The sequence below is a fragment of the Etheostoma spectabile genome, chromosome 17, assembly GCF_008692095.1.
Source record: "Etheostoma spectabile isolate EspeVRDwgs_2016 chromosome 17, UIUC_Espe_1.0, whole genome shotgun sequence".
Classification (NCBI taxonomy): domain Eukaryota; kingdom Metazoa; phylum Chordata; class Actinopteri; order Perciformes; family Percidae; genus Etheostoma; species Etheostoma spectabile.
The window spans coordinates 16032092-16044876 of NC_045749.1; the positions used below are offsets into that span (position 1 = coordinate 16032092).

General features: G+C 41.0%; 1 protein-coding gene across 3 annotated transcripts in view; it reads right to left on the reverse strand.

Moving 5' to 3' along the window:
• The window catches only part of foxn2a (forkhead box N2a), a 20745-nt gene extending 15581 nt beyond the window's left edge, over positions 1–5164 (reverse strand). The window contains exon 1 of one of the 3 annotated variants that reach the window (XM_032541896.1): positions 4741–5164. Coding sequence is in view for 1 of the 3 variants with exons in the window: in XM_032541895.1 (XP_032397786.1) it covers positions 4396–4465 (70 nt within the window). In the remaining 2 variants the exon portion in view is untranslated. Of the gene's footprint in view, positions 1–1812; positions 2057–4395; positions 4622–4740 lie in introns of those variants that run through there. The other 2 variants (XM_032541897.1, XM_032541895.1) reach the window with 2 other exon arrangements.
• Positions 5165–12785: the final 7621 nt, after the last annotated feature.

Genomic DNA, 12785 nt, shown 5'->3' on the forward strand with positions numbered 1-12785 from the left:
TCACAACACAAACGAGAGCAAATTAGTTGCAGTAATCCTAGAACAATTTCAGGGTAAAACATCAACCAAGTTTTTATTTGACTTGCTATAAAAGAATGCATTCACATGTTTTGTTGCCACACAAGTGCATGGCCCCTGTTGCCTCTCCTGCTCCAATGAAGTTTAGTTTTAAAGTTCCAACTAACTTTTTTGTAACAAATAACCATGGTGAGCTGTTGATAAAGTAGGACTTTTAAAAATAGCAAAGCTCTAGTATGCTCTAGTAAACTGAGCTGCGTGCTTATTCATGGATTGAGCCGTTTCAAGTACAGAGCCCAGTGTTAAACTCTCATTCACATGGTGCATCAGTTTACATGTTTACCCTTTACTTTTTTTTTTATTAAATAGAGCTTTATTCAAGTTTTTTTTTACAAAATACAAATTATAAACAGTAGGCAACATAGCTTACCAGAGAAAAAAAAACAAAAAAACTAACAATTAATAACAAAATTAACTAATGAAAGGACCAGTGCAAAATAGGCGAGAAACGTGCATCCAGTGCATTACAAGTGACAAGAAGGTATTACAACTGAACACTAAGTTGTTTACAGTTCTGTGGCACCATTCTTGGTTGGCACTGGTAACACAGTTTTGCTAAACGGACAATACAATCCCCATTCAGCTCCACACATCCTAGAAGATCCTGATGATTTGCACACAAGATGGTCAGCCAGAGTCGTTGTCATACTGCAATCAATCAAATAAATAAATCCTTTTAATTCCCTTTGCGAAACGAGACACAGCCTTGCTTTCCTCTACTTTTTTCCTCAATCAAGGAAATGGTCACATCAGTGTTTCTTCCAATGAGGCGGGCCCGAATGGGCCGCGTCTTGCGTCCGCATCGTCAGAAATGAGACAAGCACAGGGACAGTCAGGGGGTTAGAGAGGGGGCAAAGTAGAAAAGGAAGCGGGGGGAGCCGGACACTATAAGAGTCAGTGCATAACCACTGTGACCAATCAAGAGATGTAAAACAATAACTGGAGTCGACAGAGGGGCGCCACAACAGGAATACACACATTGCCCATATGCAACTTCTGTAAATACACACACGCACAGGCAGGCGTATGAAGGAAAAACTGAAGTAGAAACTCAAAATATTTACATTCAAATTATGTATTTTTAGGTATGCAGAACCAGATCTCAACCGGCTCTGCCTTTTTGTTGATGTACTGACATTACCTTCAATACACTGACCCTGGTTTGTAAAATTGTGACACCTGTAAAGTGGGAAGCATAGGGGATACAAATAGATGTACCCTGATCTCTACATGATGGGAAACATCACAAAAAGACACGATATCGGAAGTAAGCCGTCGGAACAGGACAGGAAAACAAAAGAAGGGAGGCAACCGCATCACGCGCTTCTACAGGCGTTTACATTTGTATCTAAAATTCAGAGCCACCACCTATGTTTGATTAGCGAAATGTCAGACCCAAGACTACAAACTCCTGGGGATATCCCTCCTTCAAAAACACACAGGGGGTGAGCAGGTGATGAAACACACATGTGCAGTTTTAATTATTCAAGCCAACCACCACAGCACTGCATAAAGCAGGAAACTCCACAAGCCAGACAGGCCAATGTGGGCAGTTAGAGTTGGAGCTCCCTGACTGGAAACTGATCTCAGATATGTGGTTGTTCAATTAAACAAGGCCATCATAATGGAATGTAAAAGGAGATCCACACATTCTTTATAAAAAGTAAAATACAACTATCTATTAAGACTTTCTTTGGCTCATATTAAAAAAAAAGAAAAAAAGAAACTACTTACCCTAAAGTAGCAACGATGGTCTACTTTCACCACCTTAACAACACATTGTGTTATGCTGAAATTATTTTCCACTTTGAATTTGTAAAACCCTGAAATATTATGCGCACAACAATATAATTATGGGAAAACAGTACTTCAAGTGAACAAAGATCTTCAACTTCCCTTTTCTGCCAATCATCCCACTATTTAACCTCTTCCATTGCAACAATTTAAAAAAGAAAGTAAAACTAAGGACGGCAAAAGCAAAGTCACAAATGGCTTGGTAATTACAGGGTGTTCAGAGAACAGTAGGTCATAAAGCTTTGAGCTTTTCTGTTTAGCCATTCCATTAGGAACCAGGTTCAGACTGTGTTAAGCAATCCCAAAAGTTTTTGCAACATGGGTCAGCTTTCGTAATGGATTTAAAGCCACAGTCCCTCATATACCTACAAAGAACATGGTGGACTTTAGAGGACGCAACCTTTCATTTAGCCTGGGTCAGAGTACACAACTCTGTGATAAGACTGATTACATGGCACACCACCATTTTGAAGTGAAGATTCTTCTCCACTCTTGTAAAGACAGGTTACCACTATATGCTACAATCCACTACCATGCCATTTCCTTATTAAGATGTTTTTGTACATTATATTCAGTATAATCTGAAGATTGAACAAAACAACAGAAGACCATTGGATCTAAAAATTCCTTCTTTTTCACACAGGAAATTTGCTTAATAAAACTGTTGTGCTGTGGTGGTCTCTTTTGTCACAACGTTATCATACATCCTCTGAGGAACATCTTCCTGTTCTGTCATCATCAGTACAGTACAATGGAGCAACTATTCAGAAAGGTGACACGAATGTGTTTACCAAGGAGTAATAATGAAGTGTGGCATTCATGGGAGTTCATAAGGAGCTTTAGATATATTTGATTCTACGGCGCCTACTACGATTATGGTATAGTCAAAGCACGGACATGGAGCAATACATTGAAGTTTGTGATGATCAGGGCATTACTCCAATACCCTGGGTTTACCAATACAATTATGACAATGATAGCAAGAACTAGTTGTTTAAATAAGTTTTAAACTATCATCAGTAAAAGCATCTGATTCGCAAGTCTGCCAGTTAGATTTTGAAACGTTGCGCACTGTGAGCCGCAGACTCACACAAAAAGATTATGATAGCCACAAAGACTGGGTAGTCTGCCTCCTATTTCATCTGTATTTCCCCTCTTAATGAGTAAGAAAAGGACCTCAAAACCATGGAGTAATGAGGGTAACTACAATGTATTTAAGGCTGATTCCAGCAATTCAAATACCCCCATGATGGTGCATAACTAAATATAATTTAACTCAGTACTTCAGATCCCTGTAGTTATTAAAGCCTTTTTCACGTCAGCAATAACCACATCTCTGGGTTACGACAAGTCTTATTTATAGTAACGAATGTCAGTAAAGTTAGCAGACTCATCTATTCTGGGAGGCAAAAGTCCTTACCCTTCAGAGGCTTCTGTACATAAAACAACACGTACAGGAGTGGATACATGCTAGAGCTACAAACTACAGCAAAGACAACAGATGGTTTGACCTACAACATGACCATGGAGATTCTGGCAATAAAATAATGGCAGATTGACAACATCTGTTTCTTTTTTGTCCCTTAAGCTCCTGTTGCCTTTGTCTTCTATTTATCAGTAGGGCTTTAACAACTGTCAATCAAGAAGAACAGATTGTCAGTCTACATTAATGTCATAACCTCTCAAAGAAAAACACATTTTCCTATCACTTTATTTTTTTTATTTTTTTTTAAACAACCTACACCCAGAAACCTCAGCACACAATGAATTTTAGATGTAGTTTGTCCCATCCAGTAAATTAAACACAGACAGGCTGCAGGTAGAGAGACGACAATGGCAGACAGCCAACACCAGACACGTGGAATAACAAAGTATATAAAGACATACTCAACAACAACAACAACATATGAAGTATATCCAACTGGATTAAACAGAGATATTTTCCTACACTGTGACATTGTTTGTAGAGCACTCTGTATCTGGGACAATCTTGTGATAATCCATTACATCATGTGCTTAACGTTAGCTAGCCAGTGTAGCCTCCCAACCTCTGGCACCGTCGATATATACCATGAAATATTGAACTGTTTATAGATATGAGAGATATGTGCGTCTTAAATTAAAACTAACAGAAAATTATATAATATCGCTGTCTAATGTTACTAACTTAAAACTTGGAGGACTAGGCGATAACCAAAGCCATTTAGTCCAACACAAAGTCGAACCCAGTGGAAAACGTAAACTGAAAGTGCTGTTAGCAAAGAAAACTAATATGCTTTGTAGCTAATGCTAGGCAGGCGGTGGCATTCACCACAAACCCGAGACTACACTCACAGCCAGTAACGTTAACACAATGAGAATACAAAGTTACACACAATGACGTGGGCTATTGCACAACACTTACCGAAACACAGGACTCGTTACAAAATAACTTAGCTAACTTATCTCCGGTTAGTTACATGTGTTCAGCTTTAATAAGAGGATGTTTGATAGCTGTAACGTTACCAACGTTAGCTCACTCACCGTTAGGTAAAGTAGCTTTAGCAGTAGCTCGGTGGGTCAGAGAAGGTAAATCTACTGCTCGCGTTAGCATAACATTTCAACTATCCAGAATAGTATGGGAATTCTATATTAATATATCAAACTATGACCACTATTGGGTGCTATGAATATGAGCCTGGTGAGCAGAGAGAAGTAACGTTACCATTAGCTAGCTGGCCACATGCTGTCGCTTGTTCTGCCATGCTGGCTGCTCTAAGCAAAGTCACTTGACCACATTTACTTTTCGCTTGTTCTAAAACACAATCCGTATCCACCCAAACACTATAGAATTACTCAAAAATTTAAAAAAAAGGATCAAATACTTACAATCATGCACGGCGTGCCTCGGTGCGGTATGGTTAAAGACACGTCTGTGCGCAGTTTATTCAGATGTCTGTCTCACACAATGTCAGAGATCAGATCAGCAGCTGCTTCCTCCATACACGCAGCGCGCAGATCACACAGCGCACGGCAACGCTACCAAACCCCTTGCCGTCGTCATGGCAACAGACCCACTTCAGCCAATAAAAACCCCTCCCCTCCTATCTCCCCTGGCAACTGCCGCAGCGCAGGAGCTCCGCGAACGCGCACGCCATCCTATTTTGCATCGTGAAATGTGCTTTCACTTTTATCGGCAGCTCTTTGTAACGCAACATAGAGGAGGTAAATATGTTTATAGTGTTTTAAACACATTTGATAAGTGATAAGGTATATACTGATGGGATTAAAAATAATTGAATAAAGTGTGCGAGTGATCAAGCCGGACGGGTCCCACACAAACACTCCCGCGTTATTTAGGCTACACAAACACCTCGGGGCGGAGAGAAACGATGTGTCACCACACCCCGACTCATGACGATAGTGGACCCTCAACCGGGCCCCTCCCAGAGTAAACGTTGATACCATGAGCTAACGTGACCTATACTGAACAGACACATGCTGGGTGATGCCTAAGCATTTAGACAAAGAAAAGAAAAGAAATGGGAAAAAAAATAAAAGCACAATTATGTAGGCTACTTAATTGCACATGGTAGCCTATTCACAAACCTATACAGTGTGCTTCTAGAGCCCAAACTGTGGTACAGGAAAACCAGCAGGTTGGTTTTGTGTCTTTTTCAGTCTATATGTTGAGTGCAGCTTTACTGGCCAACTGACTTCACACCAAACTGTAACTTTCACATAATGGTGGTGATCCCTTACTCATCTCAGCCACTCCATTTCATAAGCGTACATGAGTATCTCTCTGTGGACTGATCTAATAGCCTCTCTGTTTGCCTTTACTGTGTCTAAACCCCAATGGCGGCGGCCATGCAGCAGTGCTGTAAATACTTCTGCACTAGCGTTGATGCACACCCTTGTTTTTCTCCTTCACCTAACTGGACAAACAGGCTTTCCAGTGGCGCAATGGTGTCTCTGTGTCAGAGTAAATACCTGAGCGATACTCTGGAAAATATTTTTGGTTGATCTGTGGTTTAGTATTTCATTAACATGAGGCTTCAATGAGTTCCGTGTCCTATTTTGTGTCAGTTTGTTCAGGTATGTTGTCAATAGGAACACTTGTGTATATTGTATGCCTAAAAATTGTATTAAATGTGGTAATATTTATTTGTCCAACAAAGAAGGTGGGAAGTGATTTATCAGTGGTGGATACCATTATATGTATTCATTCATTCATTCATTCATTCACGTTTTTGAGCCATTGCTCAGGTTGCTGTGGCATAATTTTCTTGCACACTGAGCTATTCTTAGGGCCTTTGCTGCATAGACTGCCCCATTTTTCCTTTCAGAATCACTCCTAGGGATGATGAAGTTGCAAAGCTAGCAAATGAGAAAGAGGAGCGCAAGATGCATTTATCACACAGGGAAACAGTTGATTGAGGATGCCTTGAAAAGATAGACCCATTATTCTGTGTGCCTGCAATGGTGCTAATCTGATTGTAAAAGCTGTTAGGCTAAAACAACATGCCCCACTGACCACCATCAGAGATTTTCATAGCTGTATCGGAGTATTTCCTGGACCATATAAAATGCTGTCCACCCAGGGAGCTTATGTGGGACTTTAGGAATGATCCTTTTTGTGGGATGAAAGAATAACAAATAGTCTTTGTGAGAACTGTGTTAACTTAACAATGGGGGAGAATAATTACAGTAAACAGCTTTGTATCAAAGGGAGCGCGGTGAAGAATAGTAGGATTACAGACTATGAGAGTAGTTCATGTAAGGCAGTAAAATGGTACTGATGGAGGGATGAACAATGAGGAAGCTAGCCTGTGATGGAGAGTGGTGGCCGAGCATGAATGAGGGTGCAGTGTGTCTTAGTAGCCAGCCTATGGTGGCATAGCGGTCAGGAGGCCTGCTGCTTTAATGGTCCATAAATCTGTGTGGACTGGCTGGTTTGATGCCGCCCCAGTGAGACCCTCTCATGCGGAAAATGAATCAGACCATTTTTACGGAGCGCAAGTGTGGAAGCTCTCACCCTCCCTTTACTGCCAGCGAGCCGATAAGAGCTGCTGCACGCGCACAGGCACTCCATTTCAGCAGGTCTGGAGCTCATAAAACTCTCTATTAGTGACAACCCCTGTTTGTATGCTGCTCTTCATTCAATCTGTCCTCCTGCCTTTGTTGTTCTCGCTCCGTTTTCTTTTTTTCTCATTACACCTCGCTTTGGTTTCTGGAGTGGGAACACAGACGTTGACACTTTGGTACACAGCCAGTAAAGAGGTGAAAACTAGAAAAGATAAATCACATTACTGTAGATTCAAAATACAATGTTATACATTAAATACATTTTACTTATTTGTTAGAAACATGCCCTTTCATTGTATCTTTACCTCTTTCTGTCTACAGCTTGCTCTCGCTCACACATTTAGAACAATAGATGCTGTTGTGTAATAACAAGAAAAACACATTCTGGGACAATGATGTTACCCCAATATTTACCACTAGGCACAATTTTCCAGGCTTTATCCATTGTTTTCTCTGGTTATTTCCACTTTATGTACCTTAATGACATTATAAAGTGTTCTATTTAAAGTCACTGTTCTGGCCCTTTTAGAGGATTTACATGCTGGAACAATCAAATAACCTGCCGTTATTATGGGACTGAGACCAACAGGCAACCTACACCCTAAGCTAATTAGTTTGAACTTCCTTTGAAATGCGAAGTGTAAGAGTCATCGAGAGAATTGTGACGTATATCAAAGAGTTCTAACGCGCATACACATATGCACATATTGTACATGCATTCAGAAACACACGCAGACGCATGTGCAGACAGACACTTCGTTTTCCTAGATAAGGGGGCATGGTCAGTGAGGCTATTGGTTAAACAAGTAGTATTTGCATTCTTCAACTGTGTGTGAAGCTGCCAGAGGCCACTTGCTGTGTAAGGACATGCCCTAAGAAGTCATTGCAAATTAGACTCTATTGCTCTGGAAGGAGCAAACCACAGTTGTTTGGGGAAGAGAGCCCAAGCAACATCTTATTTTCATCTTGAAGTATTCCTAAAGGCTGCATTCATGTCTTTCAGTTGAAATAGTGTAAATGTTACTTGTACGAGCCCTCTAACTGTCAGCAGAGCAACCAGGCGTGGTCAACTTGTTTCAAATGCAACACTTTCTTTGTTCTGCAGGTTTGTTTTCCCTGGAGGTTCTCTCAGCTTTTGCCTGCAATACCTCAACTGAAGAGGGTGTTTGCCTACAGAAGCCTTTGTTTGACAATCCTTTCTGCTAACCGGGTCTCATGAATTGTGTCAGCAGTGTGGTGATTGTCTGTTATCTGTCAGCTGATAAGTGCCTCCTTTAATGCGCATGCAATAAAATGCTCAACATGTAGGGCAGACGAATGATCCATTCAACAGTCAAACAAATATACTGTCATTCTGTATTGATTCCTTATATTTGTTCAGGTTAGACTGGGCAAACGCTTGTATAAACAGGCCCAAGTGTCAATTTGTTCCAGTGGAGGATTAAGCATGCCAGCATGAACTGAGGACAGTAAGTTACTTATTAATGGGGCTTAATGAGACAGAACTAGCTGTTTAGTATAGGGATTAAATACCAGTTTTTACTTGTTAATTTTAGTAATCAGTGCTCAGTAAACAAAGAGGTAAAGTATGTACTTGTAATAAAGACAGGACTCCCATTCACAAAGCAACACATAAAGTATATGTGTTCTAGCTACACAGAGGTGTAGCTAGAATTGCTTGCCTCTCTAGCAAGATGTGAAACTGGCCCCCTCCAATTTATTTGCATAATTAGTGCAACACATTTCTATGTCACCCTCTCTATTTTAGATGGTCACTCCTGCTGAAACCCTCCATAGACCACACCCGCAAAACTTGCTGAACATACATTAAATAAGGGCCGGGGAGTAATGGATGACCTACAATGTAGCTGCAGCAGTCTAAGAATGATGGTTATATGGCATCTCTAAAAAGGTCAGATAAAGCCCAAAACACCCCATATAATATGAAGACTCGTTATGAATCTGATTGGACCGTGACAACTTCTTTTTAAGATTCTGGAGAGTCGGTTGCAACAAAATACTGTAATATTGTCAGTTAAGTCTGTAGTTTAAAAATGTCTGTCTCAAATAAAAAGATTACATTTTTTGGTTTGAGTTACCCGTCAGTACCAATTGTACATTTTAAACGATTACTAATTTGGAAGTCATTACGCAGTAGGCTGTACAGTGACAGCACTTTCCGAAACTGTCTGACTGTTTAGTTGTAGACAAAACACACAGCAATGAACTTTGGTCTGTTTTATGTTGTTGCCTTCAGTGCTTTTCTCTCTTTATTGACCAATATCCATGCTATCTCTTTGCACTTTTAAGCACACTAAAACGGCATGGTTCCCTGCAAATGGCCCTGCTGTACAATACACCCCATGCAGAGGCAATTGAATTAACCCATTGATCCCTGGCTGTTCTATTGCCAAGAGAAAATTTGTTATTCAACCTTAATGACTGCTCCTTGCAGGCAAATGAACACTTGTAGTCAAATAACTGAGAAGCAGGAGGAGGATACAGGAAAGAAAACCCACTCAGACATGTACCTGGAGTTTAAAATCCGCGACCTGTAGTAACATTCGACTGATGACTTAACTGTAAACAACAACACAACACCAATAGCATTGTTCTTTGACACCATTTATCTTTTCACAGAATCTGGTCCTCCCCGCCTTTCCTTGCTCACAAACACACTTTATCTTATGGGACAATAGTGGTCTTGTGCCCAACAGTGTTGTCTGGCACTACCAGCTCCGTAGTGGGCTATGACACATATGAGAGATTGCTAATGTTCTTCAAGCAGTATGAATAAGTCTGTTGTCTTTTCTCATGTAGCCTATATAGACTACAATAATCAGTCTGCTTTGTAATATTATACACAAATAAACATTTACTGGATTTTTAACATACAGTTTAAAATGACCATACCCAGATCATAAATGTGCAATTATAAATTTATAATCTGACAAGTACAGCTGTGAACTTCTATGAAACCACATTATTTTGGTGAAAGGGCACTCAAAGTATCACTGATTACCAACCAGGGGCACATGTGGATTCTCATTTGTTAAATACAACATACAATTTGATTAAAACAAATAAAAAAATAAATCCTATATTAAAACCTGAACAATGTTGCAATCAGGGTGTGTGGAAAACAATATGCTTAGAGCAGTTAGCAAGCAAGCAGTGAAGTTATCTAAAAGCTAACAGTTGGCTGGTACAAGTAATGGATAAATGGTTGAAAAAAATAGCTTACATTAAAGGATAATTGTTTGAAACAAAAAGCTAGAATTAATGGATAAACAGTTGAAATAGTTAGCTAAAAGTTACGGATAACATTTAAATTGCTGAAAGCCGTGGAAAAATGAGGAATGAATGGCTAAAATAAATCAAAGTAACAGATGAATGGTTTAAATAGTAAGGGATGAAATGAAATGTAGCTTCTGCAAGTCCTGGTAGAAGTACAAATGCAAATGTGACCAAACTGACCTAAACCTTGACAGTTCAACATCCGTTATTATGTCCACTTTTACATTATTAATAGTTATGTGCAGTTTAACACATTTGGAACATGACATGTGTTGTACTGATAAAAGGGTACTTGAGTTCATCTAACAGGTCACTGTAGTGGTACGTCTGACAAAAGGGTTGGGAACCACTGCTTAGTATGATACCAGTGCAAACCTCCCAATGTTGTCTCTGCACTATGCATATAAAGTGAGTGTGACCTGATGCCTGTGGGGCAGCGTATGCCCTGCCCGGGTCTACGGGGAGCCTGGATGCGATGCTGTGAGCGGGCACACTGCTGTAGTGTGGAGAAAGTGGTGCAGTGCCTCTCTGTGCCTGGCTGAGTACTGGGTAATGAAGCGTGGCAGAGGAGAGAGGAAAGGAGTGTGTCTGCAGGGTATGCATGGCCCTCGTGTTCCTATGCAACCAAGGCGGATGGCTAGGTGATGCAGGGCCGCCTCTATTCGGCTTACTTGTCATTCTGCTGCCACGCTTTCTTTTGCACGTTGGTTAGTTGTCCTTTTTACCTCTTTCCCCATCCCTTTTCCCTCCCACATATACATGTGATGCTGTCAAACATCTCGCCCCAATTCCCCAAGGACAATATGCAAAATGTCCCAAACCTAATCAACTAACATTAATTATCATGGCAAATTACAAGAAATTAGATTTTTGTGTCTCAAATCAAACTATGACAGAACAGCCATTAATTAATTACCACACTGATGCATTCATATTTTACGGATTTTATTTTATTTTAGACTCTATTATTTTCTCAATTGATTTCTCTTCCTTCCTGTCTTTGAGACAGTTGGCTGCTCTTGCCCTTTCAACCAGAAGTCTAGTGAGAGCAGATGTGCTATTATTTCAGAGGTGGTGGTATCTTGGCTGATATACTTTTTAAGTTCCTCGCCCCACTCTCCCCTATTTTGGTGTAGTTTTTATTTTTGCATATGCATTTAACAAACATCATTAAAAACAAGGGCAGTGACGCGAATGGGAATGCTCAGGTTGGCAAACACAAGAGAAGTTAAAAATAGCAGAGGTGTGGCTGAAAAAACCCCACTCTATTCACGTCAGAGTCATGTTGGGATTTTATGTGTGGGTGGCTGTATCATTTTAGAACTTCCCTACACAAGGACTGACCGAATCATTGCCATTCATTGTATAGGAACTAAATAGCAGCAATAGAGAAGCAAAAAACACCTGTCATTGTCCTCAGTGAATGATTTTCATCCTAGAGAGTGCATTACACTACTTCAAAAACAAACTCAACTTAACATATTATCATCTATTGTGCAACCACACACTTCCCGTGGGCAACAAGTGTGGATCTATTCTTAGCTAATGGCCTGGGCTTCAGTACTTTCTGCTCCCGCTCCTCATAGGTTGGACAAGATAAGGTGTGATTCAGTCTTTCCAGGTCTGACTGTGTCAGTGTAGCCTGTGTCCAACTGTAGAGACGTTGGGGCCCATCGACCATCTGTCCCCGACCAGCAGATTCAAGGCTCGGTCCCCAGAGCAGGGAACGAGGGGGCGGGAGCGAGATGAGGTCGGATGGGGGAATCAGCTTTGTGTTGCCATAAAGCTGTCTTTCCTCTCTCCTAGCAACGGCCTCCCATTTCCTTGGTTTTGGGCGGCATGGTCCTGTTGGTCGATGTGCATGGCCCCCTCACTCACTCTCTCTCTCCCTGTCCTATTTATGGTAATGAGCCATCTGCCCTCTCTGTAACAGCCGCCCAAATAGAGGAGAGGCTGGGAGGGGGTGTTTCTGACAGACAGGAGTCTGAGACAAAGACACTTATCCTGTTGTGTCTGCCTCTGCCCCAGTGGATGCCTTCAGATGTGGATGGGACTCAATGATGACGAAGAACCGAGACAATCCTGGAACTTGGGTTTTCATTAGAGAATGTAATGCAAAGAAGGGATGTTATTTGAAATAAGGACTTAAACATAACCTGTGTGTGTACGTGTGTGTGTTTGTATTTGTATGCATCTGATAGAAACATGAGTGTCAGACAGAGAGTGCTACCACCTGCAGGTCAGTACATTAAGTTGTTGAACACAGAGAGCATGTGTAATATCAGTGCTTGGATGACCCCTCCCCGGTCACATGCACACACACACACACACACACACACACACACACACACGCAATATTGACTGCTAAGCTGAATATTACACAACCCTACTATTATTCAGAGCTGCTGTATGGATGTGACTTGGTGACACAGGAGAGTGGTGGGCACACCAGCAAAGACAGAGCCACCCAGCATTCAATAGACCTCTGTTGCCACTGGATACTAGATTGGTTACCAAGCCAACACATGTGCCTCACTGTCATATCTCCA